Source organism: Xiphias gladius, chromosome 6 (assembly GCF_016859285.1).
Source record: "Xiphias gladius isolate SHS-SW01 ecotype Sanya breed wild chromosome 6, ASM1685928v1, whole genome shotgun sequence".
Taxonomy (NCBI): domain Eukaryota; kingdom Metazoa; phylum Chordata; class Actinopteri; order Istiophoriformes; family Xiphiidae; genus Xiphias; species Xiphias gladius.
The window spans coordinates 6,759,229-6,776,759 of record NC_053405.1 but is presented as its reverse complement, the minus strand read 5'-3'; the positions used below and the strand labels follow the sequence as shown (position 1 = coordinate 6,776,759).

The 17,531-nt window shown below is 42.5% G+C and overlaps 1 protein-coding gene across 2 annotated transcripts in view; it reads right to left on the bottom strand.

Annotated features, from left to right (window-relative positions):
• The window catches only part of LOC120790732 (ephrin type-B receptor 1-like), an 82,632-nt gene extending 65,357 nt beyond the window's left edge, over positions 1-17,275 (bottom strand). The window contains exon 1 of one of the 2 annotated variants that reach the window (XM_040128554.1): positions 17,167-17,275. Coding sequence is in view for 1 of the 2 variants with exons in the window: in XM_040128553.1 (XP_039984487.1) it covers positions 16,154-16,247 (94 nt within the window). In the remaining variant the exon portion in view is untranslated. Of the gene's footprint in view, positions 1-16,153; positions 16,348-17,166 lie in introns of those variants that run through there. The other variant, XM_040128553.1, reaches the window with a different exon arrangement.
• Between the last annotated feature and the right edge of the window lie 256 nt (positions 17,276-17,531).

The following is a 17,531-nucleotide window of genomic DNA, read 5'->3' as shown; positions in this document are numbered from 1 at the left end:
CTTCTCCCGCATTTTTTAATCAAATTAATCTTAAGTAAATATACTTCCATTTTATGTATTTCATTTGCATTTTGGCATGTACACTGACAATTATTTAGGAACCCCCCAGGAGTCAAAGTCAATCAAAGTGGGGTGTTAAAATAAGTTTAGATGTGACTTGCGATCGGAGAAAGTCTGACTGAAAAGGGCTCAGTGGCTGAATAGGACCCATCTGAAAGGAAATGGGCCACAGCGTGTCTGTCTCACTACATCTACATTGCATCTCGAATCGTGACAAGCTCATCCTATTCACAGAGAATACACCCACAGCAGCATTACAGCCTCTGAAGTTTATAGGTGCACGGAGAAGGCAACACTAATCTCTGCGTATTTTCGAGCGCATCAAGCCAAAATTCTCAGCCGAGCCTACATTTTATACATCTTCATATGCAGAAACGGATCACTTAAATCGTCCCGAATGCGGCCCAGTTCTTCAAATAAGCTCATTTTTAAGCAGACTTTACACAACATCAGTCAACTTCAAAATCAACTACATGCAGCGCATATACCACATTTGTTTTAATTCACATTCTTTTCTTTCTATAGTATGTGTTTGTTGAGTCCAGCCACAATCATGCCCTTTTACGTTGTCACCGTCACACTGTAGCAGAAATAGCAGAGCATTAATGACTTTTTCTCATCAGTTGACTAACTTAACGCTTGCGCTACTATGCACACTGTTCCTATTTAACAAAAGCAACAATACAACTGTGTTGTCCAAAGTTAAGTATTACCAAAGCATCTCGTTTACTGCATCGAGAGGGCACTAGAATGAGACCAAGACCCGTTCATGCATCTAAATAACAAGAAGGGAAAGTCTGTTCAACTTTAAGTCGCTTTGCTGTGTCAATATCACCACCGTCCTCTGACATCCTGACACTAACCTAAAACAAATACAGGACCAACGCCATAAACCAAATTTTTTTTTTTTTTTTTTTTTTAAATCACCTTATGGATTGTCAAAGTGGTTTGTGAATAAAGGTAATCCAAAATGTTGGCCTGGCCTGTCTGTCAAGCAGAGAGACTGAGGGTTCTGTTAATGATGATCTTTTTGAATTCCTTTGGATGCTCCTTCAATACCACGAACATGGGCAGTGTGGTTTATTTTGGGATCCTCTGTAACACACACCATCCTGCTACTGTAAATACTCACCAGAGCAACACGCGTATTAATCCGCAGCTGAAAATAGTCCCCGACAAATAGAATATTTACTTCTGTTTGAGTACCATTTGTTAAAACTACAGTGTCCAGATGTTTCAAGAAATTACAGACCCATTTAAAAAAAAAAAAAAAACCCTGACCTGTTTTTTAAAAGATTTCTATCTTCATTAGGAACCGGTGGGCCTGGGCCTGAGTGTCACAGACAGTATAGTCAGAAAGTACTGAGAAGGACCAACACATTGTTGGTTTTGGTCTTTTTATGGGATTTGTTCACACTAAAAATAAATGCAAAATATTGTCAGCCGTATCCTTTGAGGGTTGAGGAATGAAGTTTTCCAGGGAAAAACCAAAGGACTTCTGATACGCTGGAATTCCAAGAAAAACATCAGGTTGGGCAGATATGCTGTTTGGATCTGTTGGGATCAGGCAGAGAGGAAAGTCACTAGTTGACAAGGTAATCTGAACATGAATATATAATTTACTTAACCGGTGTTGTTTACCAGGACAAGCGGGACCTGACAAGTCAATCAATATTCCCCAAGAACAAAGCAAACTACAAAACGGATATACCAGTTTTAATGTTATACAATCCCCCTACTAAACCGTAAGAATATACAGTAAGGAGATAATTAAAAACCAGCAGACTCAGGCTTTAAGTATTATTTTGTCAGCAGAGTTTCATTGCTTGGAATAAAAGTAGTTGTCTAATCATCTCATTTGTATTCTATTGAGGCAGGTCATTAGTCACAGATCCGTTTATCACATGTCAGCATGTGTCACCACTCGTCGCCCCGGAGACAGCTAGAGAAAGACAGATATGAACAAAGAGAAAGAGAGAGAGAGAGAGAGAGAGAGATATCAGCTGACCACATGCCACCATACCTCGGCCGCAGCTCCCGGGACATTTTCAATCTACCGGCGGGTCAATCCGGTGACACGTGTTTTCTGCCGCAACCAGCCTGGAAGACATCCGCATTCCGTGAGAAACGGTGTGCTGATCCTGAATGAGCAACATGGCTAAGAGGCACAGTGTGAAGCTCGGTCATGTCGCTGTGGAGCCGCGCGCTACCAGACACACGCTGCAGACCCCAAAGTGACGGTGGAGCGGCTGCTGGCATGACCTACCGAGAGGAAGAAACCTCTGCGGAGCACCGCGTTGGTGCCGTCTATTTTACTGTTCGTGAAAAAGGATAAAGGATAAAAATGAGTTGGAGGGTAGGTTCCTCCCTTACACCTAGTAGTCTCTAGTCATGCAGACAGAAATGTCTGATTTTGTATGTTAAAGGTTTCGGGGTCTCTTGAATTTCTGTTGCCACACCAATGCGATGGAGGTGAAAGGATTTTTATTTAAATTATTAAAAATTACCACATTTATAACAATGAATTGATTAGTCAATTGACAGAAAATTAAACAGCAACATTTTTGATAATCAATCAATCATTTAAGTCCTTTTTTAAAACAAAATCGCCAGACATTCTCTGGTTCCAGCTACCCAAATGTGAGAATTTGCCCAACTTGGGCATTAGTTAATTTTGAAGGACATTTTCATTTTTCTCAGGCGCTTAATGGACCAAGCAATGATGAATTAATCGAGAAAAACAATTGATAATGATAATAATCATTAGTTGCAGACCTGCAACATCTGTTTCTGAATACACCAGACTTCACAGAAAAGGAGAAAAATCCCTCCACCGATTCTGATGCAAATCGGTTCTGTACTTTTTGATTAATCTTGCCGATAGATAAACAGACACGGGCGAAAAACATAACCTCTTTGGCAGAGATAACAACAACAACCCAAGGACACAACATGGAAGATTATCTACAGAGTGAAAACATGCAGGATAAAGCTACAGCATATTATGTCCAACCTTCTTACAATATCACGTTCGGGCTAGCCTCTGTGCCACTGGCACCTGTAAACTCAGCGCAGTCTCTGATTTAGCATTTGTTCCTTTAGTCTTTCTGAGAAAATAAAGCCTGTTCCTGGGATTCACTGTCCGCACTCTAAGACGAATTGGCATCCGCTGCAGCACTTGCTATTAGAAAATGAAATCCTTATTACAGATACGCTTGCAATAATCACAGACCACAGACCGATTCCTTCATGGACATTAACACACAATGGTCCATTTACAAGTTAATTTATAGATTATATGAAATTTGCTCATTACTGTTCCAAACAGAGGAATGGGCATTTTTGATTGCTATCTGAAGTGCTTTTAAACATGTACAATTTTAGATCCCCTGTTATTTAATCAAATGCTGAGAGGCCACTTTTCTACATTTTGAAGAGGTGCTGCAAAAATCAAGTGCAATCACAGAACAGACATGAAAAACTATCCAAAATCCATTTCTGCATTAATAAACCCCTCAGAGTTGTGTCACAGAGGTGATGAGATCACATCGAGATGAGAGTTGTAACTAAAGCAGCCGAGTTCACCTAAAGGTCACCTGTACCGCGACCTGTACCGTGACCTACCACGGCTATTTCCTGAGCCAGATAATTATGCAAATTCTGCAGGAAAGCGAAGGTAAACCAAGCATAGCAAAACAACTTCAGCTATGTGAGAGATGAGTTGCTGATGGGGGCTGCAGGGAGGACAGGGGGATAGAAGGAGGTTAAAAGTCAGTTCACTTAAACGCAGAGTAGAGACACACCGAGAGAAATTGAACTATTTTTTTGCTGCTTCAGAAAAACATGCAGACTTTGTCTTTTTTTTTCCTCTGGTTTTGGTTTAACCATCAGCAGTGTTATCCATGTCGCTTTGATTAGCGCAGCGCTCATCATCCGTGCCTTGAAGATGCTGCGTTCGTGTGCGTAGTCCAAGGGTCCTCAAAGTCAAGTCATGGTGTATAGTCAAGCACATTGCTTCGCTTGAGTGCAATCTCACACACACACACACACACACACACACACAGAGTTGGACCTGCTGTCACAGAGATGTACCCATGTCTCCTCCTGGACTGACCCTGAGGACTGCAACACAGCAGCTGCATCAAACTCCACTTTTCCTCCGCGAGTCTCTGCTTCCCTCCCTCCAGTCTCGACCTCTGCTCCTCTCACTGCTGTCTATTTGCCTCCTGTGGGACTTGGAGAATAGTTTGTCGGTGTTCGAGTACTTTAAGTCTTCAGTCCCCCCCCATAAATGCATCCCACTCATAAGGACCAATGACTCTCATCTCACTGGTGTTGTGTTACTGAGACAAGCAGATCTCACCAGTCTTTCCAGTATTATGTTTGTAATTTGGATTTCTTGGCTTTGGACAAAATGCACATTTAAAAATCTGTTTACAGCTACTTGGTTACTATCAGCCATATCAGGTTTCTATTTTTTTTCCCTTTTGGTTGGTGTTTCCCATTCGTTTCTCAGTTGTCTGGACAGCAGGAAATTACACTTTCAAATATGAGACACTTAGAGCATGCCGCATTGTTTGTGATAAACCAACTAAAATGAGCATTCCAGCAAAACTGCTTGCAATTTTTAACAAACAAGAAGACTACGCTGAGTGAAATACAAATGCAAAAATATGATGTACTACGTGCTCACTTAGTAGGGGGACTGAACGTTTTACATGCCACAATTAGTTGTTTAGGCTTTTTCTATTTTTTAAGTTCATGAAATTAAACGTAACAGCACATTAACATTTGAAGAAAGGTTTATTTTTAATGTCTGTTTTCTGTAGTTGTATTTATTTCTTTTCCCTTTAAAAAAAACAACAAAATATGTAGTTCCCAGACAATTGCACACAATTGTATTGCAGGGAAATCAGATAGCCCTGCAGTGCAATTTGCCTTCTGTCCTCTGTATGCGTGTAGGTGCACAGCTAAGCGCGCTTTCCAATAAACGCTGAAGACAGAAGTTGGCCTTTAAAATTTTTAGAACTGGAAACAACTGTGAAACCGTAAAAAAAAGTACGGGACAGCGACGTACAGTGATTAGAAATTTGGAAAAAGTTGAGATGCCACAAAGAATAGTCAAACCAAGTGCAAATTAAAAAATGAATTAGTACAGTAACAAGGAAACTTGTTACAAAACTAAGGCTGTGAACGAAATCCTTCCCTCATTCACTCTTTGACTTCTCCCTGTATTATGGACACTCAGTAGTTTACTCATTAGCCAGCAGCAAATTGAGATTTTGGACACTCACTCGTCATTGTCATTTTGTGTCACCACTGTACGCTGTCGAGTCGCACGGCTGTAATTTTCGCTGTGCAGTGTTCAACTCGGGTATACTCTCCCCACCGAAGAGGCTGGTGTTCCATGGAAGAAGATTTCAAACAAAGGATCAAGTACACTGTAAGTTAGTGTGTGGGATGTGGATTATGCAGCGGGGGGTTCAGGCCGGGACCCAAATAAAAAATTCATTTTCTCATTCTGAGATGAAGAAATGTCTTACAGCTCGGAAGTGTCCAGGTGGGCCAGGGGGCTTACAGCACATAGTACACTGTATGTTTGCAGTATAGCATTATGTTTGCTGTGCTAATATTGCATCTGGCTCATGACCAACAAGATGTTGGAATGCCAACTCCTGTATCTCATATCTTACAGCTCTCTTTCTTGATGATGTAAATAAAATATGAAAGCGTACATATTTTTGTGGATTAATCAACAGTTTAAGACAGAAGGCTCATACAATTATAGATGCTGATGGAAAGAGGTTGCAATATTCTCCTCGCCTGTACATACCTATGAATGTGTTCACAGCTTTTCATTTCAATTTTTTTCCAATTTTATCTTAAATCCACCGCAGTCAGAAATTGCTCAGCTGCATTACAAGCCTGCTAACAGCCGCTCAAATGCTAAGCGCATGTTTAAAATGGCTCCTGCTCTCTCCATCTCTCAGGAGGTTTGCTATCATAACTGCTGTCACGCAGAGTAAAACTGTCAAAGTAAAATTGCCCCTGTCGCTCCCCTGCGGCAGGGGCAAAACGCCTGTTTGTTCTGACCCGGTTTCTGCTTTGCCCCCGTCGCGTTGGAAATCTAGTAAGTAGAAAAAAAAGAAAATGTATGACCACAAAAAAGTCTGAAATGTGGGGCCATGATACATCCCCAGCTCAGGTGTATGACATTTTGCCAGACAAAAGTCGACACTCTGAGTACATGGACTTGAACAATAATCTTGTTCCCGCGGTCAGTTTCCTTCTGTTCCCGAGCAGAATCACTGAATTCCTCGCCGCTCCAACAGCGCAGCTTTTAGTGGGCAACAGAACTGAAGCCTGTGGCTGTAAAAGGCAAGTGTGGATGAAACCAAGCGAGCGTAAAAATCGGATACAGCTACAAAAGAGCATGGACGCTTGGTCAACCTACCATGATTTGATAAAGTTTAAACAGAAAGAGGAACACAGGACTGAGCAGGTGGAAAAGCACAACTATGAGGTGAAACTGTTTTTGTAATTTCAACAAATAGAAAGGAAAATGTTTCAAAAAACAAGAAACAATTCTTGGTCTTGTCAAAAAAGCCAAATCATTTCTGACATTTTTGATGCTTTTCATTGTCAAATGTTATAGCAAACTCAGTATCCTCGGGTTTTTGGACTGTTGGTCGAAGAAAACAATAAACTAGCAACTCTGCTGGGTTGTACTTAAGCCCAGCGTGGCTTCGAGCTGAACACTAACATTAACATATTAATATGCTCACAAATACAAGGGTACAAGTCTGATGTTACGCACATATATCGTTTAGCATGTTCATAATCTTAGATTAGCATGTTAGCATGCTAACATTTGCTAATTGGCACTTACTGCACTAACAACTTAAGCAGAGCTGAGGGAATGTCATTGGTTCCGCTTTTATCTTTGGGTTTTTGACTGTTGGACGAAACAAGCATTTTAAGATATAATCTTGAACTCTAGGGAATAGTGAGAGACATTTATAATTTTTTTTATACAGGCAATAGATTTACAGACTAAATGATTAATCAACTAACTGAAAAATTGAGACATTAATCAGTAATAAAAAAAATTATTGTTGGTTGCGATAGTTGTTTACACATGAATCCTGCATTATTCTTCCCTTGATCCATAATGGATTAGTTTAAAATTATTTAGTTTAACGTGACTTTCAGATCAAAACTGATTCAAATTCCTGATGAGGCACTTTTTCCTCCACGACCTTTTCAAGGTGAGGCAAACATCAGTGATGTGCGTTGTCTCCCCCATTTTGTCCTCTCTCCCGTTCCTTTACTCCAACAGTGACACAGTCCTTAATATCCAGCATGACTATCTGTGAGACCATATGCTCACAGCGGGAACCCTGAAGGGGCTGGCAAAGGGCCCACTCTCAACCAGCAAATAAATAATGGGCCATTATGTTCCGTCATATGCTGAGCTATAGAGATCTACAGCTCAGAGCAGCTGTATGCAGCGTGCAATGTGGTGGAAGAACAGAACAGAACACAACTTTTTTTTTTCCACAAAGTAATCCGAAAGAGTTAGACAAACCGTCTATAAATGGAGACCATTTAGTAGTGTGGCCACTCTCCCTAAAAGCGGGCGCCCAGCTATGATGACTCCACAAGCACCACGCGGAATGCTCAGTCGGGTAAAGAAGAACCAGAGTAACAGGTAGAGGCTGAAAGGAATCGTTGGAGCCGCTTAACATGTCTGTTCATGAGTCTACCATACGCGAATCATGCATGGAGCCCATAGCAGGACACCGTGGGGGAAGCGGCTGCTGTCCCAGAAAACGTCACTGCGGAGCTAAATTTTGTCAAACAGCACTTTGACACTGCACAGTGCTACTGGGAAAATGTTTTGTGGACTGATGAAACTAACGATGAATTTTTTTGTGATAAAACACGCAGCACTACATACTGTGTAAAAAGAGCATTGCATACCAACACGAAAACATCCTCCCAACAGTGAAGTATGAAGGCGGGAGCGTCACGATTTGGGGCTGTTTTGCTGCCTCTGGGCCTGGACAGCTCACCCTCGTCAAGGGGAAAACGAATTCCCGCATTTATCATGGTATCTTACAGGATAATGTCAGGCTGGCTGGTCCTCCAGGTGAAGCTCAGGGGATGCAGCACGACAATGACCTTAAACATCGATGTAAATCCACTACAGAACGACGTCAAGTAAAGAAAATCCACCTTCTGGAGTGGCCCGGTCAGAGCCCAAACCTCAACCCAATAAAGATGCTGTTTAATGAGCTCAAGAGATTCACAACTGACATCCTAAGAATATGGCTGAGCTGCAGCAGTTCTGTGAGGAGGAATGGTCCAGAATTCCTCCTGAACACGATCCAACACACATATCTGATCTGCAGCTACTTCAAACGCTTGTTTGAGATTATTGCTGCCAAAGGAGTTTGCAAAGAGTTCACACACTTTTCCCCCCAGCTCTGTTTAAATGGTGTGCTCAATAACAACACAAAAGACTATAATTGCTTGTGTGTTATTAGCTTAAGCACGCTGTGTTTATCTCTACTTGTGACTTAGATGAAGATCAGATCACATTTTATGCAGATTTTTCTCGCCATTGTAAGTCTTCAAAAAGGTCCCAGTGGGCACAGTAGCGCGAACAGGCTAAGGAGGACAGACAGTACTGAGAGTCAGACTGACATGTTGCTGGTATTGGTCTTCACCTGAAAGACCTTAAGGGTGTAATTTGAGTAAAGAATGAAAGCGGCCAAACACATTCATTCAATGTATTTCGCTGATATTTTGCATATTGCAAGCCAGAGTTGCTCAAGAATATGCATGTAAAGCCCTTTTTCTGAAGTGGAACGATGGTGATGTGCCATCACTACAGGCTTTAAGGAAAGTCTTGCAGTCTGGAGCAGTCGCTCCCTCCCTTTATGCCTAATTTGCATTTAGAAGCAGTAAATGCATATTTCAGGTTCCCTCATTCCTCCTGTTTTTCCTGGTGAAGTCTACCGCGAGAGGACAGAGAAATTATTTTTGCCTTTGCCTAAAACAAAGGGTAATTGATGCAATCGCTTACCTTGCATGTTGAAAAAGATAATCAATACAGAAGACAGAACAACTCAAAGAGCATGCCTTTGCCGTCAGTCTAACATAGCGGTGTATTGATGTGACTCTTTGTGCTGCAAATCAGTTGAAGTGACTGCATAATGGACCCCAGTGAAAGGAAAAGGAGAATTTTAGGTGAAAACAAAGGATTCTTTCATTTCCTTTATGCCCACCAGTGCTCTGTTCTCTAACAGTATCAATTATAGTTTCATATCAGGAAATATAATCTATTTAGACTGGTTTGTTATGCAAATAACCTGAGGAGGCTGGGTGGTGAAGTGCTTTATAATGTGCGAGCCTTCTGCTTCCCTCCGCAGCTAAAACCAATTTATGTTTTTTTAAACATGTCAGCAATGGCAGCTGCGGAGGAGAAAATTTAGTGATTGTAGTTAAATGTCTGTAATGAAGGTGGTTTAGATGCTGACAGACCGTTGTTGTTGACATAAACAGTATAGTCAGTGAGAGAATACAATGCTTTTGTATACAGCAGGTATACAACCTGCAAATCCTCATTTTGGAAAAGCGGGAGCCAGAGAAGTGATCATTCATTGATTAACTGACTAATTCTTTCAGCTCAACATGGCACCAACAGCAATGTCCCTGGTCTGCATCCAACTTTTACTCTTTGTTGCACGTAATCCCCATCTCTCTCTCTCTCTCTCTCATTTTCATCTCTCTACTTTAATTATCAAATGAAGGAAGGCATACATTGCCCTCAAAAATATGAAAACAAAAACCTCTGTTTAGGTGCAGTCCAATTGTACAGTACAGTCTGTTTTGCTGTAGACTTGGAACTTATGGACTTAACTTAGAAGAATCGGGGGTTGGACTTCACTTTTAATAGCAAAAACTTTCAACTTTCAATAAATCATTGCTTACGCATTGTGAAAATGTCTTAGTTTGGTTAAAAACACTATTAACACAGTTTGACTAAAACCTCTTAGCTCAAGGTCCAAATTTTGGAAATTTTTTTGGTGCCACATGTCATGTCCCTCATCAGTGGATGGAATTTGCTCCAAGAATTTTTTTTATTTTTCTCGTAGTATTATTCATAAGGTCAATAATGAAATTTCAAATGCAATTACTGACCAGGGTTTTGAAAGGAAAATGCTAAAGTGTTGTGTCAGTTTAACGGGCAGCCTTCACAAATTGAATTTGGACATGTAATTTGCTAATGAAGACGTGAGACCTGACTTGGACTTGCCCCAAAAGACATAAAAAAAACCGCTTTGGTTGACACAATAAACAGTTTTAGAACATGTTGTACAGACTACATCTGTAATCAGCTGAATGAGGTCTGCATTGCGACCCAAACATTTGGTATGGAAATGCTGCCAAACGTACGCATTAAAAATTGCTATTTTTCCTCAGTGATTGACATGACCCGTCACTGATCCAGTAGACCGACAAGTTCTTCCTTGCCTATAAGAACGGGATTGTTGAGTCCTGTGAAATTTCACAGCCAAGGTGTGAAGACTCATAGCTAAGGATATATCATCCCGCTAACATAACTTATTAATGACGTCTCAGTAAACACTGGGCATGTTTTGTTAGAAATTACTTCCTGAACCACTGGAAACTGTGGGTGTAGAGGCGCATGGTGTCTAATAACAGACTGATCTGAAATTGCCTCCCGATGCCCAATTCGCCACGGGATATACGGCACCAACGCCCAGGACTCCCAGTCTCTCAGCCAAAGGTAAATATTCCCACAGGTTCCAAGTACCTATTGTGAGAAGAAAAAACAAATTTATTCAGAAACTATTTCAATGCTGTGTGAAAATAAATATTTAATACTAAAGGAAGGCCCAGAGGAAAAACAGACTTGGAAACACTGGAGTAAAAGCCTCAAGACTGGTGTGAAGGATCTTCTTCCAAACTCCCACTTTTCCCCAGTTCAACTATCTGTCTGTCACATTGATAACCTGTCAACAGATGAATATAGAAACTACATCTTTAAAACATGAGCTGGCAGAGCATGGCGCAGGGTACAGTACGCGAGCGTGTGTGTGTCTGTGTGTGTGTGTGTGTGTGTGTGTGTGTGAGTATGTGTGTGTGTGTGTGTGAGAGAGAGAGAGTATGTGCGGTGGCAGTGCTGTACGTGCAATGTGTCATCTGCATATCTCTTCTAAATAAGTGCATGATACGTTTCCCCGAGGAGTTCATTTGTTCATCATTTGTTGCACATGCCCGTGCACACACACACACACACACACATGCTGAACAAAGTCACAAATCACAGCTTGTCATGTTAATACCAGCATCTAAAAGAGGATCTACGATGTTTAACCTTTAGCATTCCCACAAGATGACAGATGGGGCACAGCATGTATGTGTTCAGGCTCCAGGGAAAAGCACAATAGTTTACATGTAGAGCAGAAATAATCTGTGCAGGGTAACCATATGTACAGAGCACATTTTACATGTATCCTTGCCTGTACGGAAGGGGAAAAGCAGCGGCACACCGATTCAGGATTCCTAAATTAAGCTCCAACTAGCAGCTCTTGCATTAAAAAGTCACAAAAAAAAAAAAAATTAACTCCTCGACCTCTGGACACTCAACGCTGACACATATCAGCAATTTCAGTGAGAGAGCCCGCTGCTGACGGGGCATTTGCTTCAGACACAGATGACTTTGCCCCACCTCGCAGGGCTTGTTTGGGGGATATGTAGCACTTATACCCAACAATATCCGCTGGGTCAGGGTTTGCGCTGACTTTCAAAATAACGGGGTCAAATGCCGGATTACTGTACTGCATTTTGGGTTCTCTAAATAGGTCCAAGTCCTGAGGGAAAGTTAAGGTCACTGAACAATTGCAGCAATTTCAGGCTACGTGGATGACAGCAAAAAAGCTATAGCCAGAATAATATATCCCTTATGTGTACCTTTGTTTCTGATAGAAAACCTTTCAAGTATTTCTCCACTCCCCATCTGCAAAGGCTGCCTGATTTCTCGCTCTCAAAAACTGCTTATGGCTGCCTTTGTAAACAACAGACATGATCAAGACAAAGACATTTCAAATCTGGCAAGGTACTCACTTCATACACAACAATCAGCAGGGTCGGGGAAAAAAGAAACATCAAGATGCAGAGAAAAACACATGGAGACAGATAGACAAATACCAAAGCTGATACTGATATTTGAGATTAATGCATTTATGATGATGATTTGGCCAATATTATTTTACATCTTTTACACAATTTTTTGTAAAAAGGATCCCTTAAATTTGAGTTTTGACCAAGTAGTTGTGTGAGGCTTTGCTAGGGTTGAATTACTTTCATTATCAAACGATCTGCTGATTATTTTCTCAATTAATTTGTGTATAAAATGTCGGAAAATAGTATAAAACATTAGAATTTCCCACTGCCCAAGGTGAAGTCTGCACATTCCATGTTTTCATCTGACCATCACTTCAAAGCCCAAGGATATTCAGTTTACTCCCATGTACGACAAAGAAAAGCATAAAATCCTCACATTTGATTAGCTAGAACCAGCAAACGTTTATCATTTTTTCTTAAAATACAAAAACAATTATTCAGTCATTATTAAAATAGTTTCAGATTAATTTTCTGTCAATCAACTAATAGACTAATCGTTGCAGCTCTAGACTTTATACTAAACTTCGATGGAAATAAAATGTAATATATATATATATATTTAAAAAAAGGTAACATAAGTGAAATGAGGCTGAAATGTATAAAAAAATGCTGTCTATCAAACTTAAATAAAGATATAATGACCTAAGTGAACTGGAGCTGATTAATCAATAAACAGAAAATTAATCTGCAACCAAAGCTGATTAATAACTTCAGTCATGTCGAGCAGAAATGCCAAACATCCTCTGGAATATGAGAATAACTCTTGTCTGACATTTAATAAACAAACCATTAATCCAACAGAAAAAAACAAAACAAAAACTGTCCAATTAATTGATAATGAAAATATTTGTTAGTTGCAGCCCAATTAGTAAGTATATTAATAAGAAACATTAAAGGAAGGTTTGTGTTTTGTGAAAGCCTGTTTAATGAACATATAATGAATTTTGAATCGAGCTAAAATGGCTTGTCACAGCTGATTTATCTTTATGTATTACTTTATACTTCCTCTCAGTAATTTGTTTCTTTTTATGGAATGACAGCCACAGGGAAGCTTTTCCCAACCATTATATACAGAAAGGTGACAAATTAAAGGAAAAACCAACTTAAATTGTCTTAGTAAGGCGCTGGGCCACCATTAGCCACCAGCACAGCGGCGATGCTCCGTGGCATTGATCCTCCAAGTCTCTGGAACTCTACTGGAGGGATGGACACCATTCTTCCTGAGGATATTCCCTCATGTGGTGTTTTGATGTTGGTGGTGGTGGAGAGCGCTGTCTAACACTCAGTCCAAAATCTCCCACAGGTGTTCAACTGGGTTGAAGGCCATAGCATATGACTCACATCGTTTTCATACTCATCAAAACCATTCAGTGAACCCTGGTGCCCTATGGATGGCGGCACTGTCATCCCGTTTCTCCACTCATTTTTCAGGTTTTTCCTTTCATTTGTCACCCGTCTGTACTCATGTCAACAGATTAGAGCCGAGGCAATTGGTTAATTAATCAATTAGCCGGTGGAAAGAAAAGTAATCACCAACAGTTTTGATTATTATTTAATCATCTGTTAAACTATTTTGGGGTTCTAGCTTCTCAAATGCAAAGGTTTGCAGATTCTTTGGTATGCTGAGTAGGGCGCTATAAAAAAAAAAGTCCTAAAGGTTTACAGAGGACAAGTGTACACAGAGCAGAGATAATAGCAGTGACTGTGTCAGCAGTGGATATATTATACACTAACAGACTCAGATCAGCTTATGCATCAGCTCATTAGGCAACTACTTACCATGAAAAGGCCACAATGACCACAAAACAACTCACCACCCACACTGTACCTATTTGTCTCTCCTCTCTATCTTAACCTTCTACCTCTGTCTCCCACACACACACACACACACACCATTCTGTTTAATCAAAATAGACCTGCCCTTCAACACATTTACATTCCTCATAATGGGGGGAGATTCACCACGGAGCCCGTCATTACGCGCACCATTAAAACACAGCAGTAGACTAATCTAGCGCCTCCATAAGGGACCTCCTCCTCCTCCTGCAGCAGCAGCAGCAGCAGCAGGAGGAGGAGGAGATGAAGCGGTAGAGGACATGGGAGGAGATGCTGCAAGAGAGGAAACTAAAGGGGAGACAGGAGGAGCAGGTAGGAGAGGTGTAGAAGTGTGAAGACTCGTACAGGAGCAGGAGAAGGGGATCTTGAGGAAGAGCAGGACAGGCAGGGGGAGGATGAGGAGAAAGGAGGTAGAAGGAGCAGGTGGTACTTGGGGAGGAGTAGAAGAAGAAGCAGGATGTTGTGCTTGAGAAGACGGAGCAGGTGGATGAGTAGGTGAACCTTATGAAAGAGCTGCAGGAGTATAACTAGATGTTTGGAGAGGTACATTGGCTGTAGAAGATGCATGGAGAAGCAACAGGAGGAACAGGAGGTGAGAGGGGAGAGGGAGCAGCAGCAACGAAAAGTGATGCTTAGAGAGAAAAAGCACAAGGAGCAAAAGGCAATGTTTGAGGAGCAGCAGCAGCAAAGCAGGAGGTCGTTTTTTGTGAGGAGCAGCAAGACCATTGTTTGATGATGCTTTTGGAAGAGCAACAGGAGGTCACACTTTGAGAGACGCAGCAGGAGCAGCAGGTGGTGTTGTTCAGAGAGGAGCAGTAGGAGATGATGCTTGTGGACTAGCAGCAGGAGATGTTTGGAGAGACACAAACAAAAATGGATTAGGATATGCTTGGTGGGTGGAGTAGAAGAAGAAGAAGGAGGTCATGCTTGAGGAAAAGGGGCAGGAATAGGATGATCAGAGAGGAGCAGCAGGAGCTGAATTGGTGTGAGGAGCAGCGGAGGCGTAGGTAGGTGACGCTTTTGGGAGAAGTGGGGGGAGGCAATGCTTGGAGGGGTGCAGCAGAAGAGTCAGAAGCTGATGTTCGGTAAGGAGCAGGGGGGAGACGGCGCTTCGGGGGAAAAAGCAGGAGGAGCGGGAGGTGACGTTGAAGAGGAGTGGTAGGAGGAGCGGTAGGGGAGGTGATAACAGCTACACAGAGTCACTGAGCTATGTGGGCTATTGTTACGACTCAGTTGGCTGCTCTAGGTGAGCAGCAGCCTGTTAATCGAGCCACAACACTGCACTGAGGGAGAAACACAGTCAGGTGTGATACTAACACCCAAAATACGATACCGTATAGTCATAGCATAGGACATAGGAACCTTGTGCAATGGGGTTACGGGGGAGTAACGTATGATTTAATGCAATGACGTGATTTAAATATCATTGGAATTAATATTATAGTCATGCTTGGTTGTGTTGTGTTTGCGTTTTAGATCCCTCAAGATTATTAAAAAGACAGCAGCTAGTATGAAAGTCTAAAAGCAGAGTACAGCATTTTAGAAAAGCATTAGGGTTACTCTGGTTTTTGATCTAATGCGCCTCCTCCTCGTGTGTGACCAGTGATGTGTGAGCAATAACCGACAGTGTCTTTCGCCTCCAATACAGCACAGCAGAGTTCCCTGTGAGGTCCCAAATTCCACCGCTGACAGGGCCATCAACCCTCATCTAAACCCCTCAAACACAGACAACTCACTCTGACACAGCCGGGTGGGGGGGGGGCGAAACTTCTTATGATAAACTGCAGAGAGATATCACAGGAATATCACAACATATGTTTCTCTGGCAAGCTATACAGAGCCCTACACAAAGTTCAACTGTAAGTGTTTAGAAAGATTATTACAGGGATGTTAGACTGATGATTCCCAGACACGGGTTAGTTGACCCGACAGCTTTTTGCATCCTCCTTCCTTCCCCACACTTCGTGCCTCAGATTAATTCAAGGCTTCACCCCGCACCCGCCGAACACTGGAAAACGTCCCCTCTGTGCCCACCTACCTTCCACTGCATGCACCGAAGTAACCACCCAGAGAAGCAGCGCAGCCCAAGTGGCCGGCTTGGCCAAAACGACTCCCCGCCTGTCCGCTCCCATTATCCGGCTGACAGAGAAAATCCCCGCAGAAACACGCTGTATTCCTCCGATGCACAGTCACATCTCAGTCCTCTGGGTGTTTGGCGGGTGTGTGTGCGAGTGTGTGTGCGCGCGTGCGTGTGTGTGTGTGTGTGCGTACGCGCGCGTGCTGCTGCTGCTGCTGCTGCTGCTGCTGCTGCACCGGCAGAGTCAGCGGGGACTGAGACGCGTAAGACTGCTCGTGGATCTCCGCTCCCTCTCCTCTCGCTCTCCGCGTCCTCACACCTTTCCTGCCCAATCGGCACAGAGCGCGGCGGATCGCAAGCCAATCAACCGTTCCTCTCCGACTGATCCGAGCTTTAATGCCCGGTGGCCGCGTCCCGGCATGGCGGCTCTGCGACGGCACAGCGCCACCCGGCGGTCCCGAGCCAGTATAGCAACCGGCCTCCCACCTCACGAGAAGCTGAATCTGATCCCCTCGGGGAAATGTACCGTTATGAGTGGCTTGCTCCTCATTATGACGAGATGGGATGCGACTCGTGGTCTTTCGCTGAGGGGCCTTAAGCAGGACGTTGAAATAATGATATCTTTAACTGGTAAGATGGCCGAGTGCAACCTTAATGCAAAACCGGCATGCTGAAGACTGATTTAGGACTTCTAGCGGATGAATACACTCATTTGTAACATTAATAATAACCTTAATACACCGACATCAGGGTGGTGTTTTTGTTCCCTTACACTCCACTGATCAATCATGTGAAATACAGATGTACTACCTGTAAACACTGTGATTCCTAAAATCCCATCGTATAAAGATTATGCTAATGTTTTGGGGTTTTTATTTTAATCGGAAACAACCTCAGACACAGCCAGGATGCAGGCGAGACAACCGACTGAAGCGCTCTACTTTACCATTGGAAGATCACAAGGAAGGCCTTACCTTTGCGAATGAAGCAACAGGTGTCAGTAAAAGCACGATAAATATATGACTGAACATAAAACTACTCTCCCCAGACTTCTCTACCTTTCTGACCTACTGTAAATAATCACTTGTCCAAGCACGGCCGAATCTGTCCTGCACTCACCGCGCCCTTTATTAGGAACACCTGTACACCTGTTTATCGAATCAATTGTCCAATCAGCCAAGCCTGTGGCAGCGGTGCGATGCAAAAAATCGTGCAGTTACAGGTCAGGAGCTTCAGTTAATGTTCACATCAAACATCAGAATGGGGCAAAAAAATGTGATCTCAGTGACTTTGACCGTGGCACGATTGTCGGTGCCAGGCGGGCTGGTTTTGAGTGTTT